This window comes from Tarenaya hassleriana, unplaced genomic scaffold (assembly GCF_000463585.1).
Source record: "Tarenaya hassleriana unplaced genomic scaffold, ASM46358v1 Cleome250, whole genome shotgun sequence".
NCBI lineage: Eukaryota > Viridiplantae > Streptophyta > Magnoliopsida > Brassicales > Cleomaceae > Tarenaya > Tarenaya hassleriana.
The window spans coordinates 33,786-50,689 of NW_010965776.1; the positions used below are offsets into that span (position 1 = coordinate 33,786).

The 16,904-nt window shown below is 38.2% G+C and overlaps 1 protein-coding gene and 1 pseudogene across 1 annotated transcript; both read right to left on the reverse strand.

Annotated features, from left to right (window-relative positions):
• Positions 1 to 6,517: 6,517 nt before the first annotated feature.
• Positions 6,518 to 10,118, reverse strand: LOC104816704 (annotated as a pseudogene).
• Positions 10,119 to 11,145: 1,027 nt separating this feature from the next.
• On the reverse strand, positions 11,146 to 13,460 carry LOC104816700 (very-long-chain 3-oxoacyl-CoA reductase-like protein At1g24470). The gene is made up of 4 exons (XM_010545628.2): positions 12,981 to 13,460; positions 12,321 to 12,618; positions 11,576 to 11,645; positions 11,146 to 11,443 (listed from the first exon to the last, which is right to left on the reverse strand). The coding sequence occupies exons 1-4, from the start codon at positions 13,327 to 13,329 to the stop codon at positions 11,201 to 11,203; spliced, it is 960 nt and encodes a 319-aa protein (XP_010543930.1). The 5' UTR covers positions 13,330 to 13,460; the 3' UTR covers positions 11,146 to 11,200.
• Between the last annotated feature and the right edge of the window lie 3,444 nt (positions 13,461 to 16,904).

Genomic DNA, 16,904 nt, shown 5'->3' on the forward strand with positions numbered 1-16,904 from the left:
GTGAGAGACGAAAGGAGCCGCATTTTGGCAGAAAAGAGAGAGTTTTTGGAGATCCAAAAACGAGTTCTAAGTCTCGAGATTTCTCGGTGCACATATCGAATAGAGATTCGAGTCCTAGCAAACAAGTTCCAACCGTTGGAATCCATCCCGTGGTGTGGATACGTGTAGAGGGCGAGGTATTCTTCCTGCCTTTCGTGATCAGACGTGTTCTTCGATTGATACAGGCCCCAGATCGATTGAGGTAAGCGTTCTAACGTTTCTACGATTCATTAGAAGCATGGTTCTAGGGTTTATTAAATTTTTGTTTTATATCCGCTGCGCAAACCCTAGAATCGGTCTGTTAGGAATAGGATTCGCTCTAGAGATCCCAGGAAACCCAACAGATAGGATGAACCGGATCTTCGAGTTGCTCTTGCATTGGTTCATCGAAATCTTGTGTTGATGAATCCACGATTAATCTTCGTGGGTTAATCTTCAAAACAGCCGAACATTGATTTTTTCGTCGTCGTTTCACCGATATCGCGGAATGTTTCGGATATGGAATGAAACATACTTGGTCTGCCTGATCAGAAAGGATAAAAGGATCATACTTTGCATATGAGCATCTCGGATTTATGTCAACACCTCTCCATCGATTTTTCTGTGAGCCGTGTCCCGACGTTATATCAAACCAATCACATCTGAATATTATTGTTTTCAACCCGACTAATCCTGGATATTGGAGTTGGAAAATCTGACGAAGAACTCCAAAGAAATCAGAATCTTCAGATGACCCACTTTTAATACAAACTCCATAGTTGAACGTGGATTTATGTTTTCGATGATCGTAAGAGTGAAACGTGTATCTTCGTCTGAACATTATCGGCCAGCAAATGACTTTTCTCCTAGGTCCATGTGACAAATCTCTGATCCATGCCGGAATTCTATCACTGCATGACCGGATATGCGCATAAAATCGATATGGATATTCAATTAATTATTTGCATATATATATATATATTATATATATATATATATATTATATATATTAATATATGATGAACAATAAAAACACACACATATATATAGTACTTACATAGTCTCGAAGCCAAGATGCGTAGTGTTGTTTCTTCATTCCTTCAAGTTCCTCTCTACTTAGATTAGGATATGTTGTCAAGACATCCTCGTCAAAAAGTCTTAAAAATATTTTGTTAGTCAAAATATATATATGTATAATTAATTCATTAAGTCATTTGTATATTGTGTACCTTTCGTATGGCTTAAGTTCTTCACAGTTCAACAATATATATGTGGCGACGTAATTGTACTCTTGTACAGTTAACCAATATTCTTCAAACTTGCCGCCGAGTCGTCCATTAGGTTGAAAACTTTCGGGAATAAGTCCGAAATAAGAATCATATTGGTAGAGATAACTTTTATCGTGTTCGTTGGTAGACCTCTTTTTTTCGTCTGGATATGAGATTCAAAGTAGAAAGAACTAAAACAGGATATCTCCTCTAACAAATATTGTTTGACAATAGATCCTTCCACTGCTGCTTTGTTTTTTGACTTCTTCAGATGAAACAAAAGCGTTCAAATGGATACATCCATCTAAACTGTACTGGACCTTCGTATACCGCCTCATCTAGTAAATGAATAGGTAAATATTCCATCACATCAAAAAATGAAGGTGGAAATACCTTTTCTAAGGCACAAAGTATCTCAGGGATGTTGCCTTTCAAAACCTCTAGGTTACTTCTTCTCAGAGATATTGCACAAATATCTCGGAAAAATGTGCTGATATCGCATAACGCTCTGTGGACACTGAGTTTCAATAGCTCCGCAAATGCAATGAGAATGAATCTTTGCATGAATACATGGCAATCATGACTCTTCATTTCCATAAGCTTTAATGAATCAGTATCAACGCATCGCGCCAATTTGGATGCGTATCCATCAGGGAATTTAACCTCTTCTTTTAACCATTTAAACAAGACCGTTTTACCTGGACTTGTGAGTCTGAATATCGGAACTGATGCACGACGATCACGTGTCAACTCCAACTCTTTTCTCTTGCATATATCTTTCAAGTCCTTCCTGGAGTTGATATTGTCCTTACTTATCCCTGACACATTCAGAACAGTGTTGATGATGTTATCAAAAAAGTTTTTCTCTATATGCATCACATCCAGATTGTGTCGAAGCGTTAGCGAACTCTAGTAAGGTAAATCCCAAAAAATACTATGCTTATACCAGTTATGTCAATCACCAAATCTTTTGCACTTCTTGTGCCCAAAATTACCTCCACATTGCACAGAAACTTGCAAATCATCCAAATATCCACTATTTATTCGCTCAGAATAAATTTGCTCTCCGGTTTGCATAACAGGTCCTTCATCTGTAACGATTTTACCTTTGGTAAAAAGCGTACAGTTTTGTCTGAATGGATGATTCATTGGAAGAAATCTACGATGACAGTCAAACCAGGACGACTATCTCCCTTACTTCAACTAAAAACGCTTCGGTTTTCTCCATGCAAAACGGACATGCAAGTCTTCCATGTGTGCTCCATCCCGATAACATTTTATATGCCGGAAAATCACTGATCGTCCAAAGAAGAACCCGAGATATGGATTTCTCGTGACTGGGAATGGTGTTAAGTTGTACGGAGAAAGTATAACGGGCCATAACGAATACTGCATGCCAGACTGTCCGTACGGACTAAATCCATCAGTGCACAAACAAAGATACACATTCCTAGGCTCAGCAGCAAATTGAGGAAGTACCATATTGAAGTTTTTCCATGCCAAAGCATCCGATGGATGTTGCATTTCTCCATCAACGGCAGAATGCGAGACATGCCATCTCATATGTGAAGCCGTTTGTTGTGATTCATACAAACGCTTCAATCTGTACGATACCAGTATATAGAACATTTTTTTATATGAAGTTTGTCTCCGTATACTCTTACTCGGACGGTATCTGTTAGCCCCACAGAATTTACACTTAACTAATTCTTTTTCTTCACCCCAATAGAGCATGCAACCATTTTTGCAAACATCAATCTTTTCATAAGGCATTTTCAATATCTTCAACATAACCTTCGTACCATAATACGATGGAGCTTCATTATTTTCAGGTAAATACTCACGCAATGTTTGACAAAATGAATCAATACAACTTTCTGTGTCATTGTAATCCGTTTTCATATTCATCAATCTTGATGCAAGAGATAAATGAGACTGACCTTCTTTACATCCGTCATAGATAGGATGATTTGCCATATGTAACATGTCGAAAAACCGTTTTGTTTCGACGTTTGGCTTCTCCTCTTGTGAGTTTTGATCAACCAATGCGCCAGGAAAAGCATCTGTCACCATTTCAACATAAGGATTCCTTATAACTTCATCTACATCATATTTCTGATCGGCCGACACATGTTGTCCCGTCATTGTGATTGTCCGAACTTCTTCTCCATAAAATCGCCAAATGTAATAATCATCTACAAATCCCCTTCGAAATAAATGTTTACAAACATCTTCTTGACTGCGATATTTAAAATTCCGACAACTTGTACACGGACATAGCATTTTTCTACGTTCTTGGTACAATGGCTGCATGAAAGAAAAATTCATAAATTGTTCCAAACCGGTAATAAATTCTTGCGTTACCTCTTTTGTAATCGGATCAACTCTTTCATATATCCACTGTCGGGATGAACGAATATTCAGATTTGTTGAAGAAGCCATTTTGGGGAGAATTTTTGGTGTAAGGATAGTAGAAGATTGATTTAGAGAGTGGTTTGGGAGAAAAATGGCCGGATGATTTAAATAGAGGAAAATTCCAACGGACGTCCGTTAGAAGTCTGTTGAAATTCGTCGACCGTTAAATATCCCAACGGATGCCCGTTGGAATCAGTCGAACGTGATTTCCAACGGATTGCCATCGGAATATACTTGGGTCATTGTAGTATCTGATCACTGCTTTATTCGCCATTGATATCCTCCTCTGCTTCCTCTCCATGCTCGCTCTCGCTTTCTCCGCTTGGTTCCTCTTTTCCGCATTCGCTATCCTCAGTTCCCTCGTAGCCGCTGGCTTCTTCCTTCCCGATCTCCCATTGCCACGATATCGACCTCGGTTCGTGATTTTCACTGAGAACGGAGCTCTCCGAACTCTGTTCCGTTTCCCGAATCCGTTCTTCCTTTGGATCCACTCTGTTTTCTGGATCTTTCGGACATCAGATCCCTGGAGAAGCCGATAGAGAATCTCAAGGAAATCCTTGAAGTACCCGAATCTGGCGAGGGAATGGAGATTGCCGCCGTGTAGAACCCTTCCTTGTCTGATTTTCCGGTGCCATGGACTGCACAGAGGTTGCAGATGAGCTTGAGTATTGTGAGCGCGTCGTGGTCCCACGCGCTCTGGTGCCATCGCTCGAGAGACTCCTTGGGCGTGTCTGGGATGACGTGGAAGAAGAAGTCGAGGCATGGATTCCCAGAGGAGGAGTAGGTGGCGGAGCCCTTCTCGATGGTTCCCATTACCGGCGACGTGTCCACGGCGTTGACTGTGGTTGACTCGTTGAAGTTGGAGATCATACCGTCCATGAATGGGTTGCTCCGCCCGGAAGATATGATTGGTTTGAAGTTTGGGTTCGGGTCACAGAGCTCGGGTGGGCCCAACAATGCAGGAGGAGCCGTTGCTGTGAGAGACTTTAGTGAGTTTATGGTTTAGGATTTTTGATTGGATTGTTTGGGTTTTTGGAAAAGAGACGATGAGACAAGGGGAAAATCCAATTTGTCCATGTGCGGATTTGAGTAATTCAAGTTGGAATTTGATATTTTATTCATCTATTAGTTTATATAAATTATTGGGTGGGACGAGAAGCTAACCGATTAATTTCATAATAACGTGATGGTGTTTTGCTTATGTACATTTTTGCTAGATTAATACATATCACTTTCATCAGCAAAAAAAAAACGTGATCGTGTTATGTCGGTAGTTTGGAAATAGCAAATTTCGAACGTCAAAACAATGTTTTTTTTAACCGACTTTTTTTTCTTGGGACCTAGAAGATAATTTGAAATGATATTTAATTCGTGATAATAATATTTATTGAAACCTTAGAAAAAATAGAATTCAATCAGTTTTCATTAATGTGTCACTAACTCATTTTTCTGATTAATACGTTCCATTCTATATTAACTCTTAAAGTCTCTCAATTTAAGACATATATAATTTAGGACACATGCATTCGAAAATGGCTAACATGTTTTTTTGGATGAAATGTAAATTTTATATATAACCAACAAAATATACAATTGTGGAACAAATGTCCTCCACCCCATTGGCACCAAGTCAAACGCTCAAGGAGGTGGGATGGGGGGTTCGGTACACAGACATAGGCAAGAGGAAGCCAAATGGGGAAATAACTGCAATATCATTTGACTGCTATTTCGACTTCTACTCATATCCTTCAAACAAAAAATTAAACAAAAAAGTAGATTTAACATGTGAAAGGATAATAAAACCCCCCACAAAATAATGTAAAGACAAAAAACTCATTTTTTCTCAATTTAAAAAATTCAAAAATAAAATAGAGTTTTATCATCCACTTTTTCCCGATTCTTTTCTCTCTCTCCTACATTTCACTATTTTTGTTCTCTCTCTAAAAAATCAAAGATTTTTATCACTAAATCTTTATTTTCTTTCTATTTTCCTTAAAAAAATTTCGTTTTCTCTTTGAATCTCCGACTAGATTTGAGATTCAAAGAAGAAAAACGACGATGACGAAGAATATGACTTCAAAATCATCATTGTATTTATTTTTATCACAATCTTCTAACGAGAACGAAATCCTTATACAGATTGCGACGTTAGACGAATACATGGTAGGTTAAACGAACACTTCTTTTTAGATTGATTGGATTTTGAAATTTATTGTTATTGAATTAAAGTGCGATTTAGGGTTTTGGGGTTTTGAAATTTTGGGGATTTTAAAAAAGAATGTTGGGTTTTAAGTCAAATAATCGATTGAGATGTGAAATGATTAAAATCAAGTTAAATGGTCAGTTCGAATCATAAAACCATATGAGTTACAGTTTCATATGGGCCGATGTATGGATGTATGAATGACATGATGATTTGGGTTATATATATGGTCATAATCATATAAGCTACATGGTCACAAAATCATATAGGTGATATGATCAAAAGATCATAGGTCATATGGTTATTTAGGTCACATGTCCAATATCTGAGTATATAAATCATGATTTTGTGAACAATGGTCAATGGTCACATAGTACGAATCATATGATCACATAGTCACAAGATCATACGATCACACGGTCACATGGTCATATCTATCGGTAAACAAGAACAAAAACAGTTGCAGAATGTCCATGAAATTAACAAGAACAAGGGCCAAAAAGGAGAAGAGAGATACCAATTAACACTACCACATGTGACCAAAAGAGACTATCCCCAAAATTCTATGGATCAAAAAAATAAAAAAATAAAACTTGCATAAACATGAATTTCACTAGTTTTTCCTAGCATCTTTAAGTTGCCATTTCTTCAGAATCTGGAGGTACCTCTTAATGTTGAAAGATTCGAATACACTTTCGGGCAGAGCAGATATGATTGCGCCCATGAGAGAGTGATGCCAGTAAGGAGTGCAACATGTCTCGTAGCCTACAAAACGGAGAGCTGCCTTAGTATAACCCTCTGGTGACGCCACTATGAAGGAAGCTCTTCTTATCGACGTCATCTTGGTTGCAACGTACAATGAAATCTATAACATGACACCGTATTCCATGAGTCATCATGAATAAATCTCTCTAAGAATGGTGAATCCTATGCTCATTTCACAAAGTGTCTGCATCCAGAAGGGCGGAGCCCGAATTGGTTCAACGGTAAGCTCACTTCCCTAGAGGTACGAGGTTGTGGATTCGAATCAGCCTCTCTACATAAAAAGCAAGGGTATGGTTATCTAGTATATTCCCTTCCCAAAACCCCATGCATCAGGTGGAGACTCGGACTGAATTGATCCTTATTCATATTAGCTATAATCGTTCATAATTATATTAGCAAACCATTACGACTCTCCCCAATTTGGAAAACAAGATTACTAAGATAAAAAAAAAATGAATTCATCAACCTTATGCCTAACCAAATTAACAAAGCAAGTCAAATTGGTGGAGTGAACACAAGGCGTGACCTTCTTGCCTGATAGTTTAAGCATAAAGTTTAGTGAATTCGGGGATTCAAGAAACATGGTTTATGCCTCACGCTGTTTTAATTAACATTCGTCAACCATAAGCCTAAGATCGTCTCAAGACAGAGACCAACTTGACCAACCTAGGATTTGCAATTCACAGTGTATTACCAATCACTGATTCCCATGAAGACTTTAGGTTGCTACCACTACCATCTACATTTAAAAAGAATTCGGAAACTACAACACAACCAAGTCTCCATCAAGAAAGCTGAACCTGACATTGAACATCAATCCCACTCTTTTTGTACTCTATATAAAGAGATTTTGTAAACTGATCCACGTACCTACAGAAAATAAACGAAAAAGTTCGGATTAAACCATCACAAATGCTGGTGAAACAAAATCAGACAAAGAATTCACCGGAGAAAGTCCATACGTTTTGGCGCCGACATAAATGGAGTAGAACGGGTAGGATGGAATCAGAGCTGCAGCACCAGAACCCATGCTGATGATTGCACCTCGCTTTCTCTGAAGCATATTGGGAAGAACAGCATGTGTAACCTTGGTAACCCCTTCAACGTTGATTTTGATTAGATTTCTGAGCAAATCTTCGTCCACCTCATGGAAATACCTCGCGTAAGGGTACGAAATCCCAGCATTTTTTACGGGTAGGATGGAATCAGAGCTGCAGCACCAGAACCCATGCTGATGATTGCACCTCGCTTTCTCTGAAGCATATTGGGAAGAACAGCATGTGTAACCTTGGTAACCCCTTCAACGTTGATTTTGATTAGATTTCTGAGCAAATCTTCGTCCACCTCATGGAAATACCTCGCGTAAGGGTACGAAATCCCAGCATTTTTTTTATCAGAATCCCAATTTCCAAACCCTCGATCGTTTCCTTGATTCGCTTAACACCCTCGTCGAGATCTCCAGCAAATCCATTACCACGGTCTTGATCTGGGTGTTACTGTACTTGGACTGGATAGCGTCAGAGACATCCGTCAACTTGCTGGTATTCCGACCTTCTAGCAACTCTGTAGCCCGTTCTCCTTTTCCAGACACAGGAGACTTTGTCATAGGTTGTGGATTCGAATCAGCCTCTCTACATAAAAAGCAAGGGTATGGTTATCTAGTATATTCCCTTCCCAAAACCCCATGCATCAGGTGGAGACTCGGACTGAATTGATCCTTATTCATATTAGCTATAATCGTTCATAATTATATTAGCAAACCATTACGACTCTCCCCAATTTGGAAAACAAGATTACTAAGATAAAAAAAAAATGAATTCATCAACCTTATGCCTAACCAAATTAACAAAGCAAGTCAAATTGGTGGAGTGAACACAAGGCGTGACCTTCTTGCCTGATAGTTTAAGCATAAAGTTTAGTGAATTCGGGGATTCAAGAAACATGGTTTATGCCTCACGCTGTTTTAATTAACATTCGTCAACCATAAGCCTAAGATCGTCTCAAGACAGAGACCAACTTGACCAACCTAGGATTTGCAATTCACAGTGTATTACCAATCACTGATTCCCATGAAGACTTTAGGTTGCTACCACTACCATCTACATTTAAAAAGAATTCGGAAACTACAACACAACCAAGTCTCCATCAAGAAAGCTGAACCTGACATTGAACATCAATCCCACTCTTTTTGTACTCTATATAAAGAGATTTTGTAAACTGATCCACGTACCTACAGAAAATAAACGAAAAAGTTCGGATTAAACCATCACAAATGCTGGTGAAACAAAATCAGACAAAGAATTCACCGGAGAAAGTCCATACGTTTTGGCGCCGACATAAATGGAGTAGAACGGGTAGGATGGAATCAGAGCTGCAGCACCAGAACCCATGCTGATGATTGCACCTCGCTTTCTCTGAAGCATATTGGGAAGAACAGCATGTGTAACCTTGGTAACCCCTTCAACGTTGATTTTGATTAGATTTCTGAGCAAATCTTCGTCCACCTCATGGAAATACCTCGCGTAAGGGTACGAAATCCCAGCATTTTTTTTATCAGAATCCCAATTTCCAAACCCTCGATCGTTTCCTTGATTCGCTTAACACCCTCGTCGAGATCTCCAGCAAATCCATTACCACGGTCTTGATCTGGGTGTTACTGTACTTGGACTGGATAGCGTCAGAGACATCCGTCAACTTGCTGGTATTCCGACCGACGAGTACGGGATTAAACCCCTTTTCGGCCAACTGAAAGACGAAAGCTTTTCCGATTCCGTCGGTGGGACCGGTGACGAGAGCCCAAGATCCATACTTCCGTAGATTCTTGGTGGGTCGGAGGAAGTAGATGTAAACCCATCTGAGGATCGAAAAGAGGAATTTGAAGACGGAGATGGAGCCAATACTGAAGAGTGCGAGGACCCAGATTGGCTGGGACTTCAGGGTTTCGGTGAATCCGCAAAGCTCTATGAGAAATTCCAGGGATTCAGGAAATGGGTTTTTTCTCCTAGGATCCGAAAACTGAGAAGAAATTTAGGGTTTTTAAGGAAGAAGAAGAAGAATTGAATAGGGCGGAAGGGACGGAAGTGGGTGAAGTAGATGAGCAGAAAACCACCGGACTTAACAACACATAGTCGTATTCTGACTAAATTATCTAAATTTATTTTTGGAAGCATGGGAAAATTTCATACTTTTAGATATGAATATAACTTTGCAAAAAATGTTATTTCGTCCCAAATGACCAAAAAGATTATGGAACACTTTTTTGTCGATATCGAACCTAGGACGAGACCGATATTTTATAGCGATCGATATCGTCCTTAGCTCCGTGATCTCAGCTGGAGACGAGGTCGATATCGACCATGAGGTTGGGTCGATATCGGGCTTGAGGGTGAGTCGATATCGAGCTCATGCCGAGGTCGATGTCGAGCTCCTTTGGGTCGATATTTCGTCATGACTTCTTTTCTCATATGTTCTTGCCCGTTTCTCGTCCCACGACGTCTGCTCAGTCCAATTACACTTTTAAACGTCGTTTTGGTTCCTTTTTCATCGAAATTAAGCTCCCATGATGGTCGACATGATCCCGTGATGCTTGAAGAATAAATTGCTGAAACAATGTTCAGTCTTAACGATTTTAGAATTCAATCCAAATTGCTCAGGAGCAATGCCGAGTCCAAGAAAAAAAGAAGGAAACTTGCGATTTTTTGAGATTTCATGAAAATTTATGTGAAAGTATAATTGAAATAAAAATAATTTGTTTTCGATCCAAATGACAAAACACAATTTCAAACACAAAAGCTAGAAGACATTATCCATTACATGTGATCTTGCTTCAAATCCACGATACCACATGAAATTATAGTTGTTTTGTTTATATTTTACTTTCTTAATTACTATGGTTTTGTTTTGTTTTTTTATGAATACTATGGTTTTGTTATTTATTCACTATATAACATTTTATTATATATCCACCATATTAAAATCATATAGAGACTCATTATATCTATCTATCTATATATATATCATGAAAATAATTAATCGACAGTTTTAATTAGTTTTTATTGTACCAATGTGTTCCCACTTTCTTAACCTTTTTTAAAACATATTTTCTATAATTAAATATTTCATAATCAAATTGATAAGAACATCCCGTTCTAATTTTTTCTAAGATCTATTACAACAAATTGTAAAAATCAATCTAGTGGTATGTAAAAGGCGATCCTCTCATATTTTGCGATGGTGTACTTTTCGCCAACTGTTAGTTTTGATATCCGTGGGGAACGAAACTACTTGGCCGTTGAGCGTTCACACCTAAATTATATATTTAATCAATTAATTAATAAAGTTATATGGGCAAACGTATAATAAATTAGGGTTCCATTCCTGTAGAGCATATTATTTCCAGTTTTTTTATATAAACAGTTGACCAAATTAATAAAAACTACTAATCAATATGATATACAATGATAAATTTTTCCCAAATTAAAACAAGATCATATGATATATTTTTAAGGACTCTCCAATATTTATAAATAGTTCAGAAGATCAGATTTCTTCTACGAAGGCCAATAGAAAGACGCCAACTGTCAACGACGAACTCCGGGAGAAGCTGGACGAGAAACCATTGGAGGGAATGTGCCCAAAACGGCGAGCATCTCGGCCGGATTCCGATCATCCCTATGGCGGCTTTCGCATACATTTCCGGCGACGGTGTGAATAAACTCGGTCCATCCACATTTGCTACTTTCGACACCATCCCCGTTGCAACATACAGAGGAACCTGCACATGTATATGTTTATGTTGTAATGGACCTACCCTTATTAAGTATCTTTGTTTTCATAAATAACAAATAAAAATTCGTATTTGTCCGAGTATATACGCATAGGGAGATTTTAGAGAGGGATGGGGTACCTGGCAGTGGACGTCGATTCCAAATTGCTTATATTCCACGTGGAGACATTTTGATAATGTATCAATGTAGCTGTGGATTTCATATGCATAGTTAATTAAGATATTCGTATATAATCTTACGCTTAATAGAGGGTTTTACAAACAATATATTCGCATTTTTTAGAAAATAAAAAGTAAAAGAGAAAAAAGTTAGAAGTTAGAATAGAAATTCGGTGGAATTAATAAGTGGGTCCTTTCACGTCAGTCCAAACCCTAATGTGATGTCCCAAGTCAAATCCCAAAGCCGTATTCCTTGTACGGATCCCATTATTATTAAATTGAATGCCGGAAATAGGAAGATACCAATCTAAATTAGGTGAAAAAATTAATTCAATCTGATCGACCTTCAATTCAACAGTACCAATATATGATATAATATTTTAGGACTTGGGCAACACACACACACACATATATATATATATATATTTATATATTGTGATAAAGAATTATGTATATAAAGTCCTAAAATGAAGAGAACGTTTTGAGAGAGAGAGAGAGTACATGCAAGAAACGTGGGCTACGAGTTTAGACCATGCATATCTACAAGTTTGGATCAACAACGTGGTCCCATACACCTAAATATCCGTGACAATTAATGTTCGTGCATAGATCTCAAGATTATACACGTCTCGGTGAATAATTAATATGCATACATATATTATGACACGTATACATAGACACAAAATGAGGGGTTAGGTGTTGGTACCATTTCGTAGCGGCGTAAATGGCGTAGAGAGGATGAGAAGAGACGACAACTCCGGCGCCGGAGCTGATATTGACGATGGCTCCTCGCCGTCTCTGCAACATTCCTCCGATGACATGTCTCGTCACCCAAGTTGTCCCTTCGACATTAACCCTAATTATCTCCTTCCATGTCTCTTCCTCTACCTCGTGAAAGAACATTGCTTTCGGGTATGTAATCCCAACGTTGTTTATCAGGATCCCCACGTCTACGCCTTTGATCGCCTCTTCAATCGCTTTGTACCTCGTTGAAGGTTCCTCTTCTGGTCAGTAAAAAAAAATTATTGACGTCAAAATGATTATTAATATTGAAAATGGAACATGTTCATTTGGATTTCTTTGGATTCAATGAGAGCTTTTATGTGGTCACCACCCTCGTATCGCTGTTTTATATAATAAAGAAAGAAAGAAACGTTTTACCAAAAACAAAAGAAAGAAAATATGAATGTACAACATGAAAATGAAAATGTGTATGCGTTCCATGAAGAAATATTACATGATCATATATATTGCATGGTGCATATATACGATTCTGGTGCACATATATGTATATATGTACTTGAGTAATGAAACAGGATCTCAAAAGATGCATGTACTTTTTTTGTGGTTCTTAAAGATTGATTACCAGAAGAGAAGTCAAATGGAATGATCTTGATCTTGGTGTTGGGAAACTCTTGATGAAACTGTTGGGCGACAGATTCGAGTTTGGTCGGGTTTCGGCTAACGAGGATCAAGTTAAGGCCATGTTTGGCAAGCTCGTGAGCAAACGCTCGGCCGATGCCGGCGGTGGCTCCTGTGACCAGAGCCCATGAACCATAGCTCTTGAGTGGTTTAGGGTGTAAAACGAATCTGGTGAAGACCCAATCGAAGAGGCGAGATGAGAGTTTGAGGAGAGAGACAAAACCTATTAGACATACAAGGTCAAGAACAAGATGGAGATGCCATGGCTGTTTTTCAGAGCATGTTGTCTGCATGGTTCTTTTTCTTGTTTCTCAACTAGTTAATGTAAATGGGTTTTTGGGTTCTTTCTTATGTAGGAGATCTGTAAAAGAGAGAGAGAGAGAGAGAGAGAGAGAGAGAGAGAGAGAGAGAGAGAGAGAGAGAGAGAGAGAGAGAGAGAGAGAGAGAGAGTAGGAAAGGACGAATGCGCGAGAACAGACGAGAAAATCTCGGTGATCTCCAACCTATCAGTTTATTTTTCATTATCGATCTTTTATACTATGAAATGGAATTTCCATTTGGTAATTAATCATTCCCTGATATAATATTAGCTCAAACGATCTTGGGAAGGATAGGTGGTCTTCACGTAAATAAAATATTAACCAATAATATGTTTATTGCATGCATATAATGTTTCCCACTTTGGTAGGTTGGAGTTGGACTTCCCCTTTCCCGAGGGCTTGGCTTTTATTAACAGGGAAATCATTAATGCGATCCCCTCTTTCAAGATTACTTCACAATGTTAATTAGTTTCGCTATGTTAATGATTTCTTTATAATCACATTAAACATACTCTTCTAAGCACGTAAAAGGTTCTAATCTATACAGCAGCAATTTATTATTTGTATCGAGAAAAATTGAATAAATAATAAATAAAACCAAAAAGACGTTTTAAATTGGTTTTTACATGACATGATGCACAAGTTTTGCTTGCAGTAGTAATATGGACAAAACATTTCGAAATTTTGAGTTCAAAGCTGCTGTAATATTAAAAAGAGAAATATTATTGAAATAAGAAATTTTTACAAAATAAATAGAGATGGTGAAGAAGAAATACAAAAGAAGAAATACAAAATAGGAAGTATATACTAATGTAATATGTACATAACGGACACCGCATATAATCAACATAATTGGGGGTTCCATAACTAAAGTAAAATAGATTTGCTTCACTAAAATTAGGCAACTCAATATGTGACATTGTAGACTCGTATCGTATTCGTGGCGTGCATGTGTTGATCTTCCGTGACATGATGCCATGGACTGATCTCGTCTTTGCTCGTTGGAAATTATACCGTCTCCAACAAAAAGGACATCATATAGTTTGATTCACCAATCAATTTGTCGGAAATGAGAGAGACACTAGAAGTGTCGGCAACATGAAGAAACAATGGACTTGAATATGGATCCAAGGAAGAAGATCGAGCAGAGGAACCAGATTCAAACGGAAGAGTAGTAGCATGATGATCTGTTTGAGCAGACGCAGAAGCATATGGGGAAGAAGACATAACCAAACAATACCAGAGACAGAGCAATCGGAGCAATTCTCACTTGATACCATATTAACCTTGCTACAAAAGAGAATTGCAGAAGGTTTTCTTGTATTATTAAACCATACAAAGATATATATATATATACAAAGGAAAGAATAAATCAGTTGTTAGATACAAGGAAACATAGATCTGAACAAATCAGGAGCCAAAAGATACTAAAAGACAAAACTAAATAATGTTGTTGAGATGTCAATAACACTTGTAATAAGTCTAAAACAATATACAGAAGAATCAAGTAACCAAAAATTCTTCTGTGGTTGCCTTTCTACTTTTAGATCGTGTTCTTCATTTATTTCGAACACAAATCATTCTCATGTACCATAAATCTATAGCAAGAACAGAGAACGAAACAAAAACAAAAAATGACATGGATGATTTACGAATTCAGATCGAATAAGATATACATGCTATAAGATCAATTACAAGAAAACACAATAACTACTTGGTACAAGTCTCATGTGCCAAAGCATGCCTTTATTTCTTGGCTTATCACCTTGGATAGATGTCCAACCAAGGATCGATTGATCTCTTGGGGGCTCGCAGTTGCCCCTTTGTTTGCTCTGTAGTGCTTATGTAATCGAAGGAGCACTTGTTTTTTCATTGTTCTTTCTCCATGACCATCTTGCACTAGACTATGGAAAGATTGGTATCACTGTGCCGGAATTTTCCTTGTCAGAAGTACTTCACCACCTCCCGGCTACTGAACTTGGCATGTACGACACTAGGCAATGCTCATGGTCTGGCAAGCAGCAACTTACGCCCTGTGCAATGAATCCAAATCATATAAACGTTGGGGCGTGTTCTACTTACGACGCGCTGCATCGGAGTCCGGGTATAGTAAAAAATAAGCAAGGGTGTAGGACGTCTCCCGAATGCGACGCGCCATATTGATGCCCTGATGTGGTGCTAAATAGGCAAAGGTTCCCACATCGTGGACGAATGTGGGTAAAGAAGTTAGTCTAGAATGTCGATGTTAATAAAAGTCAAAGTAGGGGATGGAATATGCAGACTTATAGGAAAGGAAGTAAGAAAGTCTCAGTGGAACGAAAAGTTAGGATAAGTACTTCGAATATCGGATCGCTTATGGGAAAGTTGATGGAATTTGTAGACACAATGAGTAGAAGGAGAGTGAACATTGCTTACATCCAGGAGATAAACTGGGTAGGAGAGAAAAATAAGGAGATTGGTAATACAAGTTTTAGATTATGGTATTCGGGTCAAGAACGAAATAGAAATAGGGTGAACATTATCTTAGATAGGTCTTTGAAGGAGTCGATGATTGCAGTAAAATGAGTAGGCGATAGGATAATCCTAGTGAAATTAGTTGTAGAAGGAGAAGCTGTCAACGTGATTGGCGCTTATGCCCCGCAAATAGGATTAGATAGTGAGTATAAAGAGAAATTTTGGGAGGACATGGATGAACTTATGCAAAATGTACCGTCTGAAGAGTCTATTTTTATCGGTAGAGATTTAAATGAATATATCGGAAATGATCCACAAGGATATAAAATGGTACATGGAGAGTTTGGTTATGGGGGTAGGAACGAAGAAGGAAAAAGTATACTAGATTTTGTCATGTCGTATGACCTCATATTGGCAAACACTCACTTTCAGAAAAGATAATCACATTTAGTGACCTATAAAAGTGGAAAAAACCGTAGCCAAATCGACTTTCTGTTGGTTTAGTGCTCTATCATGAACTGTTGTATGAGTTTTCTTATGATACATTTGATGTATTGACACTTTCTATGAGCTTATAGTTGAGTGTTTGATTCATTACGTATTGTGCATACTTGATATGTTATGAAATCCATGTATTGTTATGAACAATACTAAACACTACAAATAAAACCCCAAATTCCAACCGGCAAATCCGTTGGAAATGGCCGAAAATCCGTTGGAATTCGATTTTTCCAACGGATTTCCAACGGATATATCCGTTGGAAATCAGTCGTTAGAAACGCAGATCCGTTGGAATTCCGTGGCAAATTCCAAACGGAATTCCAACGCCTTCATCCGTTGGAATATTTCAACGGATTTCCAACGGTTTTTCCGTGGTATATTTTCAACGGAATTCCAACGGATTTGTTCGTCGGGATATATCAACGGAAATTCCAACGGACATCCGTGGCTACTTTCTGACGGGACCGTTAGAATATCCGTTAGAAATATTCCAACGGATTTACAACGGTATTTGTCACGGATATCCGTTGGAATATCCGTTGGAAACGCCGTCGAAATGTTACAATGGCATTTACAACGGCCGTCCGTTGGAA